General features: G+C 35.4%; 1 protein-coding gene across 2 annotated transcripts in view; it reads left to right on the plus strand.

Annotated features, from left to right (window-relative positions):
• Nucleotides 1-18,977, plus strand: part of LOC108969329 — a 39,445-nt gene that overhangs the window by 9,842 nt on the left and 10,626 nt on the right. For both annotated transcript variants that reach the window (XM_018933972.1, XM_018933973.1), the window contains exons 2-7: nucleotides 10,134-10,259; nucleotides 11,962-12,057; nucleotides 15,198-15,383; nucleotides 16,771-17,088; nucleotides 17,166-17,363; nucleotides 17,498-18,001. In XM_018933972.1, the coding sequence (XP_018789517.1) occupies nucleotides 10,134-10,259; nucleotides 11,962-12,057; nucleotides 15,198-15,383; nucleotides 16,771-17,088; nucleotides 17,166-17,363; nucleotides 17,498-18,001 (1,428 nt within the window). The remainder of the gene's footprint in view (nucleotides 1-10,133; nucleotides 10,260-11,961; nucleotides 12,058-15,197; nucleotides 15,384-16,770; nucleotides 17,089-17,165; nucleotides 17,364-17,497; nucleotides 18,002-18,977) is intronic.

Here is an 18,977-nt window from a genome sequence, read left to right on the forward strand (position 1 = left end):
TAATTCTTTCGCTTGGCACTCTAAAAAATCTTACCAAGTATGGGCTTTTAAAATACACAAAAAAAATTTGAAGAAAAAAGTTTAAATATTTTTCGAGTTAAACTAGATCTCTGACGATGGCAAACAAAAACCCTCACTTCTACAGTGATTTTAGTCTTCTCCGTAAATGATACCTAAAACGAACTCCTCAAAAGAAGATGTTACTCACACAATGACTATTGATCGAATAAAAAATTAAAACAGACCAAATGTTGGGATTTTAAGAAAGTTTAGTTTTCACCTCTTTTTGGCAACTTTTGGGCTTGTGATTTGTGATAAGATCATAGAAAACTCTTTGAAGTATTTTGTCTAAGAAGTGGCTGTTCACTCATTGATCGATTTTGCGTTAATGATTTATGGAAGCCACTACCTTTTCAAAATACTACCAAGTTTATGTAATTTAACTTAATTAATTAATTTAAGTAATGTACTTATCATTTTCGATTGAGCTTATAGTTTTTATATCTACGCTGACATGTAGGCAATGATTTCCATACAAATTTTCGGTTATATAGTATACAAGAACCTAACTCAAGAGATTTCGATTGTTTCTGAAAATTTTTAAATTTCAAAAACACAATCGAAAATTAAAGTTATTTGAACTGATGTTGAGCGCACAATTTTTATATCAGGTTCGAAATGTAGGCATCGGTTGCTATTCAATTCGTGATATCTGTTGTTATGTGTGGATTGTTGCGGATTCTTCTACTACATACAATATAAACTCATTATTTATAAGGGCTCGATTATTTATGGAAATGACAAGGTATATCCAAAACACTTATTCGAGCTGATATAGAGCCTCTAATTTTAAAATCGGCGCCAAAATGTAGGCAATCTTTGCTAACTAATTTGTTCTACCTTTAAAGTGTATTACTCGTAATATTTCAATAATGATTTTGATTATTTCATAATATCATCTCATTTGTGTTTCTTGACTCTTCAATCGCTTAATTTCCCACTATAATTTGTTTTTTCTTTTGTTATTTTTTCATTGCACCACCTGTTACAGCAGTATTTTCACATACTTACATGCCACTACAAATAATAATAATTCATAATATATCAACCACCAAGTCTGTAACGAAAAGTGGTAAAATTGTCATTCAAATATTACGAAAACATCTTTTTTTTCATTTTTCTTAAGCCATATGCACATCGAACCGTGAAAAAAACTGACCGCATTAAAAACCGTTTGTTACATATGCCGATTACACATTACAAATGAGCAATATCAGCCGACCAAACACAAAAACCAAAAACACACTCCATACACCCATACAAGCACACACATTTACATATTTAAATAAAAAGCGGTTCAACGACAGAAAGCCCACTTTGTGCTTGGCCCATTGAGTCAGCAAATTAGTTTATTTTTTTCGTTTTCGGTGCGGTTTTTCATGCAACATATATGCACATGTCTATCTACGTATGTATGTATATATGAATGCATGCATTTAAAAATGTTTGTATGTATTTATGTAGGCATTTATTTGTATATGATCGAACGGTCAACAAAACTAAATCAGCACACACTTTTATTGGCGTCGTTCGAATTCCAACGCCTTCGTTTGTGTGCATGTTTATAATTTTTTTGTTGCGTTTTTTCCGCTGTTGCAATCCGTCGCTAGGAAAATATGAATTATAACGCAAAAAATAAACCAAAAGCAATACAAAAGTGATCAATTGTTGTCGCCGTTGACAATAGTTTATCATAAGGTTGATTGCTCAAATTATATATTATTATTATATACATATACATGTATGTATATTTACACACGCATGCACACCTTTGCAGTTACTTTGTTGTTTATTTGTAATTTCGCTATATAGCGTATCGATTTTTTGGGTTTTTTTAGTTAAAAGCACTTACTGATTGACAGCGTTAAACGCATTTGTGATGCTTTCAAAACAAAAATAATATAATTACATATGATAAACATAAACTGCTTTTTTTTTATTCCGATTTTTTTATCCGATGTAACACTTCTTTAAAAAACAAGAAAAAATGTTAGCTTCGGCTGCTGTAATACCCTTCATAGGGGCACTTTTGCAGCATAAAAGGGTTTTTATATGCAATTTTATTAGTCAGTTTGTATGGCAGCTATATGCTATAGTAGTCCGATTTGAACCATTTGCTTGTAGATTATAGTCTTCTTTTGGACAATAATCTGTGTCAAATTTCGTGCAGATATCTTGTCAAATAAAAAAGTCTTTCATACAGGTACATCATTTTGTTCAATCTGTTTGTATGACAGCTATATGATAAAGTATACCGATCTGAATAATTTTCTCACAGATTGTAGTCTCGCCTTGGACAACATTTTATGCCGAATTTTATGAAGATATTTTAGTCAAATAAAAAGTTTTCCATACAACTACTTGATTTTAATTGGTTATGTACGGCAGCCATATGCTAAAGTAGTCCGATCTAAACAATTTGCTCGCAGTTTGTAGTGTTGGGTTTTACAAAAATCCATGCCGAATTTCTTGTTGATATCTGGTCAAATGGAAAAGTTTTCGCTACAAGCACTTGATTTTATTCCACCAGTTTGTATGGCAACTATACGCAAATGTAGTCCGATCTAAACAATTCCTTCAGAGATTACAGCACTGCATTGTATAATAATCTGTGCTGAATTTCGTGCAGATATCTTGTCAAATAAAAAAGTTTTCCTTGCAACCACTTGATTTTGTTCGATCAGTTTGTATGGCAGGTATATGCTAAAGTGATCCGATGTCGACGATTTCAACAAATAAGCAGTTTCTTGACGAGAAAAGAATGTGTCCAAAATTTCAGGTCAATATCTCAAAAACTGAGCGACTAGTTCTTATATAATATATAGATATGAACAGACAGGCGAATTGGCTAAATTGGCTCAGTTCGTCAAGCCGATTATTTATATATATACTTTATACAAGCTCAGATGTTTTCGTTTAGATTCACAAATTTTTAGTAACCTGTTCAGGGTAGATATATACCTCTATAATTCTGGACCGTGACAAATCAGCACACAACATAGAGTGTTGCAAAAAACTAAAAAATAAAAATCAAATATTGCCAACAAGTGACAAAGCAGAAACTTATTATAATATCACTACAATTATGATTGCACAGTAGTATACTTTATATATTATATACTCGTATATACTTACATACCTTATCTACATATGTACATGCATTTATATGTGTATTTACAGTACTTGACACCGCCATGCTGTGCTCGCACCGTTGGGCTCTGCCCTCACAATTATGGACCGAGTGACAGTAGTTTTTCATTACCTAAACCATAAAGATACAATTACACACATATATTAAATATTTATATAGATTGCTACGCGCACTGTGCGCCTGCGCAATTACTGTCGCATCGCAAACAAAAATGAAATCACACAAAAATGCAAGTGAAATATTTATTTATTTTTGTTGGCTTGTAAAAACGCTGACCAAATAAGATTTGACTGACTTCAAGTATGCCTTTTCACCTGTCTGTCGGTGTGTGCGACTGCTCCACTGACCATTGTGCGCCAGTGTGAGGGCGCGCGTGACCAGGCGCGGGTGACATTGCCAACTTTCATTACTTTTTTGTGATTGTTTTTTGTTATTATTTTTATAGTGGCGTAAGTCAAAAATTATTATTATTGTTGTTATTGTTGTTTTGTATGTTTTTTATTTTATTTTTGTCATTCGCCGTCTTTAAATGTCAAAGTAATGAAAATTAATTACTTACACTACAGTGAACCCTGGGGTGCATTATGCCCCTAGCCATGGTGACGTACTTGACTCTTCAATTGTATGGTTAAGAAAATGAAATTAAAAAGCGCTAAGTCACTGAGCATCTCGCTGGTCAACAGCGGGTCAGCACAGCGCGATGTGGCAAATGTTTTTTTTTTTTTTTTTTTTTTTTTTTTTTGTTTTTGCCTGGGAGCAATTGTTGAATATGAATGATATTTCGTAATAATTGTTTATAACTTGTATGCGATTTTGCTTTTAGTAAAAATGTAGTTTGGATGATTTACTAATCGTGTGAACAGATTCGTGGAATGACAAACGTTAATTAATATTTTAAACAGTGTAAACACTAAAGCTAACGGTAAAAGTTATGAGATAAAAGTCGAGTCGAATAAAATATTTTATATTCGAACACTTTCCCCCTCATTGAGGGATTGGAGGAAGTTTTATTTTTGACGAAATGGCGGTTTAACACAAAACGAGTAATTTGGGCAGTTTCTTGATGAGAAGAGACCGCGTGCCAAATTTCAGATCGTTATCTCAAAAACAGAGGCAGACGTAATTGCCACCAGTGGTAATATATTTATGCCAAAGAATTTTCCAGTCCTCGGAAACACTTTTTATAAACTCTTTTTGGAATGACTTTCCGCTAATTCTACGAATTTTCTTTGTTTCTTTGAACGGGTTCCACGGAACGGCAATTTCAGTTTGTGGAACGAGAAAAACTCACTCCTCACTATTCATTGAGTTTTTGACTTTAAATTCAATTACAATCGTAGCTCAATGCCATGGGGCATTATCATCGTTTAAAATCCATAAATTGTTCTTCCATAAATCCGGCCGTTTTCAACGGATATTCTCACACAAACGCCTAAATACGGCCAAATAGAATTCGTTATTGATCGTCTGTCCCAACGAAACTAATTTATGATGCATCTAACAACGAATATCGAAAAAACACTGAGTATCCCCTTGATTTTTGAGCAGCTTTGGCGTGGTTTTTTTGATTAAGGCTCGTGTTTTTCCTTCCATTCCGTTGCTTGTTGACTTGTTTGCATGTCAAACTCATGCAACTATGTCTCATGGCAGTTTTAATGCTCTCCATTAATGTAGAATCAAAATTCGCACGATCAAGCATGTTCAAAGAAACCTGTTTCCTCTTTTTGCAGAAAACTCAGCTTTATCAGCAAAATACCCACCAAAATCATTGAAATGGACGCACGAGAATCTCGAGCTCTCTTGCCATCTCTGTAACCCTTTCCTGATGATTTCCAAACGCTATATTCTTTACTTTCTTAATATTTTCATCAATTGAAGAGGTCGAATGTTTTCACTTCTGATAATATTCCATTTTTTACATTTTATTTAAAAAATAATATTTTCAGTTGTTTAACAATTTTTCTGCCAAAATAAGTACCTTAAACATCCAAATCTAATACTTTCCAAGAAAAAAATCGTATTGAAAGTGAGAGTTTACAATATTTCACACTCTTTTCTCAATAAAATATCTCTTCTACACCAAGCGTAACACATTCTCAAACTTTATTGCCATATTTGAAGTCACCATTGAGTTTTTAGTGCTCCGACTTTCTAATCATTTATATTTATTTTTATTTTTTTTTGCATTTCAGTTAGTATACTAAGTATCTTAATTCTAAGTTGTTAATTGAATTGTCACACTAATTGTTGAAAGAAAACATAAATACACACATACTTATGTGTATTTATATCCACTTCTATATGCATATATATTTATATGTCTAAAGGAATAAAGCCATAAACCAATTATGTTACACTCTGGTGGGCATTCAGCTTACACCGCTAGACCTTGGCAAGGCAATAAACACTTTTTCACTTTATCTTCTTTTAATTGTACGCCCATCTACTTGAAGATTTTCACTAACGCATCGGCTGTCAACAAAAACATTAGCAACAACTAAATTAGCTCAGAAGTACACACATCTGTAGATACATATATATTTAGGTACATATTTATGTACTTTGATATGTGGGTATTGTGCTTTCAAGCTGCAGGCTTATATTTGTTATTCGGTAGTAAGCTAAATAAAAGTAAAAAATCTAAGCTTCATATATACATATAAGTATGTATAGCGAGAATGAGTATATGGTGTAAATGTAGAGTATTTATGCTTTCTTTTGTTTACTATTTACTACTTTTCGGTAAGTTAGAAACAAACTTACTTTCTGATAACGGAATTATTCTATTTATAATTATTAAAGTATTTAAAAATATTTATTTATATATATACCTACACAAAATCGCTATCTTTTGTGTTCACCTTAAATACCCTCTACCTAATCCATTAGAATGATAACAAATATAAGAAGCATACTAGACTTGCAGTATTTTTAATTATTTTTTTGTTTTGTTTCATCCTCGAACTAAACTAAATAATAAAATACTACTGCATTAAAAATAACAAGAGGTTATGAGGTAACAAGGATTTACGGACTTCAAAAAAAAAATTTATTGTCTCATTAAATTCTGCAGCACCTTTAGAATATTGGCCTAAAGTTTTAAGTTATTTCGAGTAATAGTTTCGGAGATACAGCCTTCAGAACTTGTGCGTCTTCAAACCCGTTTTTCTCGATACTGTTTTTTTGAAGTCGGTTTGAAAGATTTCTCCAGAACTACTCAACCGATATTCATGAAAGTTTATCCAGGCCTTTGAGGTACAATTCTTAAAAGCTTGTACGAAGGATTTTTTTTCGATTACAACTATTTGAAAAGAAAAGCCCCGAAATTTTCACTGAAATTTTCATTTTTTTTTTTATTTGTTAAAATATCTGCCAAAAATCCAAATTTTCTGTTTTTTTCCCCCAGTACAGAATTTCTTTATTAATAGTAGTAACTTTTCATGCGCTTTTGCCATATTATGGTCGTAATACAAGGGCAAGTGCTGCTGTAGACCGCAGTTTATCGATTCCAAGACGTTCTCTAGAATTTGGACTGTCGCAAATCCCAACCTGGTGGAATAGGGAAAGGATTTGAACTTGATCCCATATAAAATTGTTCTCACTCAAGAACTGAAGGCATTGGATCACCATAAACGTCGTGAAATTGCTGATTGTGCCTTAGAACAACTTGAAAACGATAACGATTTTTTTAAGGAAATCATCTTCCTCATGCCTCGCTTTCATCTGAGGTGGGAGTAAATAAATAAAACTGTTGATTATGATGCAAAGAAAATCCACAAATTATTCATGAACAACCATTACATTCACCTAAATTTACAGTTTGTTGTGTTTTTGCTCTGGTGGAATATGCGATCAGTACTTCTTTCGAAATTAAGCTGGTGACACCGTTACTATCTGCCAATGAAGACCGGTATAGGTCAATGATAACCAACTTTTGATGGCCGCTATTGGAAGAAGTTGATCTTGACAATATCTGGTTTCAAAAAGACGCGGCTCGTGCCCCGTTTGGAGATTTGCTTATTACAAGAAATTGTAACATTGAACGACCTCCAAGAAGTTCTGACTTAACGCTATTAGACTGCATTCTGTGTGGTTATTTATAGTCATTGGTCTTTAGAAATAAAGCAGACTCTCTTCAAGCTTTGAAATTCTTGATTTAGTGGGAAAAAGAACTCGAAAATCGGGTTCATAGAATTCGTTGAAAAAGAAGGAGTATCTGGAGGTAGCTTCCTGTGGATTATGTACAAAATTTAATGAAAAGTTGTCACCAAAGAGATACGGCTATAATAAAGCTTGTGGCTGCCGGAATAATGACATATCATCATAAAATGCAAAACAACGTAAAATCCAAAAATAGAATTTTAGTTTTTTATTGCTTACGATTCACTACATTATATCACATATACTTATGTAGTATAACATTTTCAACTTCCACTGTCAAACATAACCAATATATAACCGACGTATAATCAACATATGACCATTTTATAACCAAAACTCAATTTTTTTTCAATGTGACTGGTTTATATTATAAAATTTTTTCTTCTCCTGTAAACATAGTAAAGTGATGTTACGTTATTTTGCATTTTAGGTGACGATATGGAGTTCAAACTTCACGCAAACATACTACATACTATATTTGTACATTCGGTTTGCACGCCTAGTTTAAATAGACCAGTCCGTGTCAAATTTGATCAGCTGGTATACAATTGGCAAAACTAACTTTATCTGTAATCGCCTATTTATTGATGTATAAGAGCGGTTAATACAGTTAGAATTTTGTTGTTTGTGATTTTGTTCATTTTGCTTTTCGTTCCAAACTTATTTCAGACTGTTGCATATTTTCTTCATTCTTGATTTTCTATTTCATTGTAAGCCCCGCTCACCACTGCGTGCGAGTAAGCAACTAGTTTAATGATTTGACGTTGCTTTTGTTTTCATTTCCTAGTTAGTTTTTGCTGTTATTTTGATTTTGTTGGTTTCTTTTTAAAACCATACAAAACTAAGCATAACAACAACATCAGTTACGTACAGATTATTTGCATACATATTTATATGCAAAGAAACACACATACAAATATTTATGTAAATATGACTGGGTATAAATATGTATATATGAATATGTATATGATGTATGTATAGTATATGTAATTTATATGCATGCATATATGTAAGTATGTATAATTCATATAATCTCACTGCTATAATGCAGACCACATTGCTGGTAGCCATAGCCATGAGCAGCATTGAGGTGTCAGTAGCCATCAACGCCATCGGCAACGAAGTTAATGACGCTGCTGTTAGCAGCTGTGATTTCACACTATACACACAGACAGACGAAAACATTTCTAGTATTGCACGCGGTGGTACGAGTGGTGGAGAAAGAAGGTGTTAGGCTTTTGAATGGCTGACTTACTCACCTACTAATGGCTTATGCTCACTAGTACATGGGATTCACGACAACAACAAAAACAAAACCAAAACAACCAAAAACGTAAAATACAAAAACAAGGCAACAAAAAACGTAAAATACAAAAAAAAACATATATTACAACAACAAGCCGTACATTACAAAAACAACAAAATGCGCTTCTTAAGCAACAGCAAGCTGAAAGCATAACTCACTATGCTAATCTTTCTATGAAACAAAATTTTCGGTGCGTGTTTATGTGTGTGTGTGTGCATAACAAAGGTGAGGCAGAGTTGCTTTTGTGCGCTTGTGTGCGTATAGGGCGGTAAATCGCTTGTTTCGACTTTTCTACGCGACGGTCATTAAGCGAAAGTGCTGCCATCGCAACATTGCTGTTAGCGACGTGTACATTGTTGTTGTTGTAGATAAGTGAATATGTGTGTAAAAGCAAAACGGCTAACAGACAGCAAAATACAACAAGAAATACAATAAAATGTACAAAGCTTTGATAAAACAGCTGCGGCAATACGCAATAGTGAAGTACGAGTCCAATAAAAACAGCAACAACACACAAAAAACACTAAAGATAGATATAAACATGAAAATAATAATACCAATAATACTAGTACGAGTGTGTTCTGCATAACACAAAAAAAAAATAAATAACAGCAACAAATACAACAACAAAACGGGAAAACGCAACAACAACTACAAAAATAACCGTTTCCACATAAAAATTTAAATATCATTTCCTGATCATTATAAAGAATATGTTGATATCTATATGCTAGTGTGTGTAGTTGTAAATATCTAGACTCAGATTTTGCCATTAAAGCAGCGAAGTAGAAGTGTCGGAAACGTGATTCTTATTAAATGAAAAAAAAAACTTAGGCGGCCCTCACCCAGCACTATCGCTTGCTAAACGTTGTTTTTGTTGTTTGAAAGTTTAGTAATAGCAAAACGCGCAGTGGGTCAGCCTTAAATGCAACAGTTCACCGGCTAGTCATTCCACAACTGTATCGAAGCAGTCTGTTGCTTCTTTACAAATGTTCAGAGCGAAGAATTCAAGAATCTATGTCAACCGTTGTTTCTTTTTGTGTTTCAGATTACTGTGGGATTTTCTCTAACTTTTTTATGCTTGTTAAACAGTATTTATGTGCGCTTAGAAAGCAAAGAAACGAAACTTGTAGATTTTCAATATGTTTTATATTTTTAAATAAATTTTTTAGAAAGATTTGCTGCGTGCTAAAATCAGCGCTGATCTTTATTAAATTGCGGTTCAAAAGCGGAAACTTTCATTTGCTAATAGCAGATAATTTAATATATTGTTCTCGAAAATTTAATAGTAATACGTGATAACAATATATGACAATTATGGTGCTGCTTCAGTAAACAAAAAAATTAAACTTTTTAAAAAAATATTAAAAAATGTTTAATCTTTTAAATAATATATATTTATTTCATAAAAAAATATAATTTACTAATTTTCGTACATAACTGTTTTTTTTTAAGGCTGATTTAATACATGAATTTCGACCGAGATCGATGGATGGCGTCATTGACTCATCTTCGGGCTCATTAAATGGTGATACCAATGGATCAAGTCCAGATAGTGCGAGTCATTTACAAAATCAGCAGGTAAGTGCCAAAAAATATAAAAATAATACGTTTGATTCACATATTGTCTGTCTTACCTGTAAAAATGTATCTGAACCACTGGTAACTTCTAAAGTAGGTAGATATGTAGATAGATAGAGAGTAATTGAGGTTTTACACTGCGACGTATAGTCTATCGTGCCTCTCCTATATCAGATATGGTCACAAAGTTTCAACACTCTGAACACTTCCAGGTGCTTACTGGGCTCGTTGAAGGTGGTGTGCTCTGTCCACATAGATGTATCCAAGGTCTTTGAGCCTGCTTCTTCGAAATTGCTGGGCAATCTAGAATCAAGTGTTTTGAAATTACCCATGTTGAACAAGTCGTTCTTGAGCCTCCATTACCCAATATAGAGCGGGACAAGAAAAAAAAATTTGTCTCGGCGGAGGTGGATCATATCTCTAGCCCTAGCAATAACTTCTGATTGAAATATGATCGGAAAATATCCCATTGGTATGCGGTCACGCAATCAATTCCGGTGTTTTCGAGTCGGCAGTATACCACTGGATAGTTCTGCCCCTCAATAGTACGTCAAGCGTGGAATCACTCCAAATTAAACTTCTGTTTGAAGTTTATAATCTTCGTAACGCTGTCTCTAGAAGACGGACTAGTGGTGTAGCTTCTTCTAAGGCCTTCATTTGTTGTGAAAACATTATCTTCCCCTTCCTTTTGATCACTAGATAAAGCGGTGTGAGCTCCACCATGAGTGCTGCGGTTGGGCAAGTGCACATTGCACCTGAAGCGCAGCCGCAGGTAAGTCTTTGCAGCTTATAGTTAAAAGTCTACGGTAGACTGAGTTGCTTACCTTTGATGCCCAAGCAACCGCTTCATAAGTAACAATATGCCTTACGAACATGGTGTACAGCCAACTGATGATACCTGACTTCCAGCCCCAGGATCTACCGGCTGTGCGTCTGTATATTATGTGTGCCGTGGTGGCTCTGGACAGTGTTAATTCCACATGAATATTCCACTGTATGGTTGAGTCTAATGTGAGGCCTAGAAATTTATGAGCTTTGCTTATGAGCAATTCAAGGACCTCATTTATTAGTATGCTCCATAGTTGAGGGGATAGAACACCACCCTGTGGGCAGCCCCTTCATAGTCTAAACTGGAAAGAAAATATATCAAGATGTGACCTATCCAACCCAATCACGTTAAGAAAGTCCAACAATGTCTCTTTCCAGATATATTCTCACAATAACTTTACTGCTTCTACTTGCAATTTTACGGACCTAATTCCCATATTGTGCATATACCTTATTCAGTATTTGCAAATATGTGACACTAATAATTGCCTTAATTTGACTTTGGCGAAAGCAATTACTTGTCTGAGCCTTTTCATATTGTATACTTCTCTAACCGAAGTTTAGACATTTGCAACCAGATTAAGTTAATATAAGTATATGAAATCTCGGAGCTTAAATATATTATTGTACCTAACCCTAATCCAATATATGTACATTCTGAATCTGCGTTCGAACTTCCAAAAACTATCTGCCACATTTTTTGTGAATCTTTTGGAGATCCAAACCTTAAATTTAGATTATTGTCCACCATTTTCCAAGAATGTGCATAAATTTTATATAAAATAATCACATGATGTTATGGTGTTCATGGCTTAAATTGAACCGGCTCAGCAATATTCTACTCATTACTAAATAATTGGTATTATTTTTCCAGGACGCTGAAGCGCGACGCGTACATCGAGGTCATGTACTCACCGAACTACTGGAAACAGAACGGATTTATGTAAATGAAATGGCCTCTATTCTAAAGGTATGCGCTTAGATTGTACTTAGATATTTACAGTGGTATTATAATTACTGCTTTATTTCATTAATAAAAAGTTATTAAAGCAGTATGATGATAATATAGAAGGTGTGGTAATTGAATAACTAAATTGATGCTGGAAATGTTTTGTTGCGATTGGATTTATTTATATATTCTTTAAGAAAACATTTACTGTATATACGCAGAACAGCTTTTTACGTTTAATTTATCATGCGAATAAACTATATTTCTAGTACAAGTAAAATATGGGTGCTGGTACTCCCAGCTGTTTCCGAAAACCAGTTTTTCAGGCCTTTCTCACATCCAATTACATGAAAGTTTGGTTTATCTGTCCGCTCGTTCGTAATTTTTTTTTTCACCTGGGTTCAATCGTATTAAAAAAAAAAATTCAAGATCGAAAGCTTACTTCTTTGTTTTCATCATGATTTCAAATAAAATGTTTTAAGCAGAGGTGAAACAATACCAAAAGCTCGGCCAGGCTCGGAAAGGAGCTCGTCCAAGCCGTTCGATACCAAATGATGATTCAGAGAAGGCGACTCCCTATCATGCGACTTCATCAATCTACTCCTGGAGGAAATTATTAGAAAATTAGGCCTCAACAACCGCGCCGTTAGTTCTGCTACATTGACATAGTTCAGCGATTAAAGAGACAGCGGCTCCGCTGGCTAGGTCATGTCATCCGAAAGGACGAAAACACTCCAGCTCTGAGAGTATTCGATGCAGTACCCACCGAGTAAAGCAAATAAAAAGGAAGACCTCCACTCCGTTGGAAAGAACAAGTGGAGAAGAACCTGGTTACACTCGAAATCTCCAATTGAATCCAATTCAAATTGAATTTTAATAAAACGTAATACTGATTACAAATTAAGCCTCCTTTTTGAAGGTTCAGAGTCTTCCCTAGAATTACCATGTTCTTATGTTTTGACAATTTGTTTGATGTTCAACAAATGAAGAAGGATAATGGACTTCCTAAACCTAACAAATGCTGTAAACCGCGATGCTATTGTAGCTCCGTCAGCAATATTATTTCATAGCTACACCTCGTATCTTGTTTTTATATAAGAAAACAGACTTGCTGGGGCTCATAACCGATTATGTGGCGGTTAGCATAACAAACTTAAGGAAACCATGATCATGACCATGACCATATTGCATGCAATTAATTAGCCAATATTTGTGGGCATAATGCAAGTTGGTCAGCAACCGGTCGGCCGAAAACATTGCAAGCGGACAGGGGGAAAAAAGAACCAAAATATAACGGTAAACACCTCTTAATCGCACCGGCAAAGCACAATAAAAAGTAAGTAAGTCAACGCGGTTATTTTTCTCGCCGGCTTTATTGGCTTCGCCTACAGTTAACAGTTTCTGCCACAGTTGAATGCCTGCGGTTGCAATTAGTGCATTAAATATGAGCATAATTTTCCACTTGCCACCGGCAGGCAATTTGCAAAAGTAGAATTCGTTTACGGCAAAAATTGCTAAGCACACAATAATATTGAGATCTAAGGCATTTTAGTTGAACATAAGTATTTTATTTCGCATTTAAGCACCGCGCCGAACAGTCGTACCGAGTCGGAAGTTGCTAGATTCGAAATATTTATACAGTTCTTGCTTAGTACTTTGGCAAACAAGTTGTATAATTCAACTTGCAAAATATGCGTTACGGCGGTTATGATCTCCGTAAGGCATCAAAATCGAAATCGCCCTCATCGCACGGCTCCTTGCGGCTGAAGAAAGTACAGAATACCGCCTGCAACATAGTCGGGCGCTTCAATTTGAAAATCAGCGATTCACTGAAGGCTTTTCAACGCCAGCGCACGCATTCGAATTTCTGCGAGTCGCCCGTGTCCTTTCGCGGTTCACTCTTCGAACAACAAGGCAGTGCGGGCAGTTATCGTGCCACGCCCACGACCAGCACCTACAGCATCAGTTACAAACCCACTGAGCCGCGTACGAATCGTTATCGTTACGAACGTTCTTCAGCTACCGACGACAGTCACTCGGCAAACAATAGCTCACCGCAGAATTATATTTTCGGCACGAATTTATGTAACTTCTCAACACACAATCTGCTTAACGGTAAATCTACAATCAAAATCATAAACACTTTTAAAGAGCTCGAAGCACAACAGAGCTTAACCGATAGCGCAATCGTGTCGAATAGTTTGCAGCGTTTGAAGAACGATCGTAAGACGATATTTAAAGAGCTCATTGAACTCTCGAGCTGCGACGAATCGCTCGAATATCGCCTAGTCAAAGACTACTTGGAGTACAACACGTACTCGGAGATCGAAAACGACGCGGAGTTCAAGGAATATTTGCAACGTAAAAACTACAACGACATACTGGATTACCTAGATGAGGCGCAGTCGCGAAGTCTCACGTCGATCTCGTCGTCGGTAGCACGCGCTCAATCAGCGTTGAGTAAGCACACATTGAGTCGCACCAAATTGTTAGCCACACCGAAGTCATTGCATTTCACCGACAACGATACATGGCAATTCAAGGGAAAACTTTGTCAGTCGTGTCGCACAAGTGTGGACTGCAATGAGGCGCTTAAGTGGTCAACGTGGCGTCCTCCAAACAACAGCGACACAACATCGCATAATCCGATATATGAAGGTGCTGAAAAGCAGCAAACTCCAAAGAGAGTTAATGCGCAAATTGGCGAGCCAAACTTTTTCGCCAATTCCTACAAAGAGACTTTGAAGTTTTGTCAAGAATTCTTCGCAGAGAGTTTGGAAGTAAAGTCGGGCTTCAAATTACCAAAATACAAGAACACGAAGTTCGATCAGACCAATTACGAGCGTGTCTTGCGGGAATTCGTCGGTGCGCAGGGATTCGCGAATGTTAACGAATATGTTGAGGCGAAATTCGGGCAGTTCTTCAGCGCCGAATTCGATAGAATAGTTGAAGATAAAAATTGGAACGCGGAAATTAATCGAAATATGGTATAAAAAGTTTTAAAGTAAAACAAATTGAAATATTTTAAATAAATATTTTCATAAAGAATATTTTCTCTTTTAGAATAATTTTTAAATTTTAAAAACTTTTTGTTTTCAAAAGCATATAAATAAATTTAGTCAAGTTTACTTAATTTATATATTTCTATCCTTCTCTTTTAGGGCTATCGTGATCAAATGCTATCTGAAGAAATGATGCATCTTGTACCCGCCAGCCTACAAGGCAAAGAGGATATACTGTTCGGCAATTTAAACGAATTATATACGTTTCATAATGAGATCTTTCTTAAGGATCTGGAAAATTGTATATCAACAACAGAGTTGGTGGCGCTATGTTTTGTTCAGCGGGTAAGTAGAAAGGAGTTTGAAATATTACTGAAAACAGCGACGCTTTCGAACTTTCTTCGATTGATTGATGTTGTAAACCATGAACAATTGAAACTTTTATAACTCTTAGAGGTATATACTTAAGACCACGTGCTTTTATGGTTTGATATTTAGTGAATGTTTATCTTTGAATAGTAAAGGATAACCAAGCTTTCGGAACCGCAAGTTGAAGAAACTTGGTTCACTGAGGAAGCAATTTTTGTATTTATGAATTGAAATTTGAAAATTAGTACTTCCAGGAATTTCTGGGAGACAATCCTTTGAAATATTTAGATTGAATTGCGTAGGCATTAATACAAAGAAGATCTATTTAGAACTCTCAACTACAGAAAGTATTGTCGATCAGTGTATACTGAGTTTATAGCGGATTTTCTCAAGACATGACTTTACTCATCTATAGCTCGCGTTGTATAAGTTACAATGATTCTGGTACTGCAACAGCCAATCCTAAGTAGTTTTGTAAATGCTCTATTTTGGTTGTTCACGAGCTAAACATTGCACAAAACACCATTTGGATCTATTTCAAGAAGACTGGCTATAAAAACTAACTCGAATTTGGGCACCACAGGAGTTAGTGCCAACAAATCTCATGGACCGCATTTACAAATCAGTATCGCTGCAAAATCGATCGATTTCTGAAGGCTATGGTTCTTCTTCCTCACTGGTGTAGGATGGAGTCCTGTGTAGAAGTTCACACAAGTGAGGAAAGTTCTCTGATTGCCATTCACTTGGGAGTGGCAATAACCGATTATATTTTATACGGCTCAATGAGTTCATGACTTCCTGTTTTAAACAAAGTATCCTCTGGGTATCCAAAGAATATCCGTTTAAAGACGAGCTAAAGAGAGAAGGCGAACCATCACTAGCTAGGGTTATGCGCTGGGTTTTTGACTCACCATGTAAAAAACGCATCCAATGATAACAAAACAACAGCCTGGAAATTAAGCGTATACTTACTGTTGATGAATGGTCATAACCGAATCGCGATAAGAACACAGAGAACCACATATACCGACAACATTGTACCGTTTGAAATAAGCAATCTCCCAGAAGCGGGCAGCCTTAACTAATGGCAGAGGAGTTATGTGATATTAGGACAATGCTAGGCGACAAAACAGCGTTAGTAACTCTCTTGAAGCTCTGTAGGTTTGGTTGCGGGACTCCTATGTGATCACCTTATAGTTCAGATCTGGTATCAGGTTATTACTTCTTGATTTTTCTGGAGAAAATCTTGGGAAAAGAGAAGCTTGAGTAAATTTTAGAATTTTGGGGCATTATTGTCTGCTTTTCTTATAGTATCATTATTACTCCTACTGATTATTTGTGCTCTGCTCATCTCTCCTTACAGCGCGACACCTTCTATCGTTTGTACTCTTTCTACTGCCAAAATATACCGCGCTCCGATCGATTGCGCGAGACACTGGTCGATACACATCTCTTCCTGCAAGAATGTCAAAAGCGTTTGGGGCACAAACTGCCTTTGGGCGCGTATCTGCTGAAGCCCGTGCAACGCATTACCAAGTACAAATTACTGCTCGAGAATTTGCTCAGCTCCAGCGACAGCGGCAGCTGCACCAAAGAATTGCAAAAAGCTTTAGATTGCATGCTGATTGTGTTGAGGTGTGTGAACGACTCGATGCATCAAGTGGCTATAACGGGATTCCCGGTAAGTAAATGCGCAGAGCTGATTGCTTGAGTGTGGAATAAACATTTTTATCACTTTTTTATTTCTCTAACTTACAGAGCAATCTTTCGCAACAAGGCGAACTGCTGCTGCAGGATCCCTTCCAAGTGTGGACCGAGTCGAAAAAGGATTTGCGACTGCGCAAGAAACCGCAACAACGACACATATTTCTCTATCAAAAGTCGATGATTTTCTGCAAGAAAACCTCAAAGCCCGGTCACAACAAGAGCACTTATCAGTTCAAGCATCAATTAAAGGTACGCAAAGAGGCCTAATGCTAATTTGAAAGTTTCACTTTGATTGAGTATTTTCATTACTCTCACGCTCTCTTTCTCTCACTCACTCTCTTTCTGTCACTTTTAAATTTTCTTTCTTCCTCAACCACTCGCAGATGTCACAAATCGGACTCACCGAATCGGTACGCGGCGATTCCACACGCTTTGAAGTCTGGCTGCAAGGACGCCAAGAAGTCCACACGATACAAGCGCCGGGCGAGGAGGTGAAAAACAAGTGGGTCACAGAAATCAAACGTTTGCTACTCAACCAGCTGGAAGAGCTGAAGGGTGAGAAAATCAAACAGTACAGCATGAATCATCATGGCCTCAGACAGACCACCTCATGGGATACGCCCAACATACTGCTGGGCATGCCGCAGCGCGCCGTTAGCTGCGATGCATCTTCAGAATCGTCGAATCGCAACTCCAACTGCAGCAGTAGCGGTGATGATGCCTACCCGCACGGCATGCCGCAACTGAGCACGACGACGGGCAATGGCCATGCGCATGCCAACGGCGGTAGTGGCGTGGATAAAGAACAGCAAGAAGCATGCGGCTGGAGCTCAGACTACTCGAACAGTGAGGACGAAATGTCGATCATTGAGGATAACAGCGCGCCGGTAAGTTAGCCATGTTCCGTTATAAGCTTAAGGTTAGGCAACATAGGTGCGCAACTTATGTTTGCACATTTTGCTATTTCTATACATGCTACAGCAGACAATTTAAAAACCTGCAAATACATTTTTGGAAGGAGCGAAGTTATTTTTCTATTATATTTTTATTTATTCGAATTTTATAAAAATTTCTATTATTATAGAAAGTTTTTCTTATTATCTTAGAAATTAATATATTTTTGGTTTTGGTATCGATGTAAATTTTGTTAATTATTTTTAAAATTTATTACTTTAGTTTTGGTTTTGTATTATTTAACTGCTTTATTTATCTAATTTTTGTAATTTGTTTCTGTTTTTTTTTTTAATTTTTCTTCTCATTTTCTGTTTGTTTTATTGTTACTTTTCGCATATTCATCCATCATGTTGCATAGTTTCTTCTACTATATGTTTTATATTATTTGTCTTATTTAATTTTTTTGGGTTCTCTTTTTTACTTTCATGCACAAAACACTTTGTCTTAAAATATTCCAATAAAACCCACTGCAATTGCAAAATGCAACCCTGTACAATTGAACATAAAAATGGTGTCGTGTAACTTGTAAAAATGTCTATAAAAATGTTTGTAAACAAAAATTAAATTACAAAAAAAAATAATTTAAAATTTAATGCACTCGGTATAAAAAATTATTTAAAACAAATTATAAAAAACTAATAAATATGTATAAAATTATAACAAATTAAAAATGCTTAAAAAATAATTAAAATATTTGGTTTTTTTACATTAATTTTTTTTAATATTTTAATTAATTTTTTATTAAATTTTTTAATAATTTTTTAAATACTTTATTTAATTAATGCACACAAATTTAAAACATATATTCAATATGTCGATTTAACAACTTTTAACATATTTTTTATGCGAAAAATATCTAAAAAAAAATAAAAATACAAATAAATCTAATCACTTATTTATCAAAATTTT

Source organism: Bactrocera latifrons, unplaced genomic scaffold, assembly GCF_001853355.1.
Source record: "Bactrocera latifrons isolate USDA-ARS-PBARC rearing strain unplaced genomic scaffold, ASM185335v1 scaffold_249, whole genome shotgun sequence".
NCBI lineage: Eukaryota > Metazoa > Arthropoda > Insecta > Diptera > Tephritidae > Bactrocera > Bactrocera latifrons.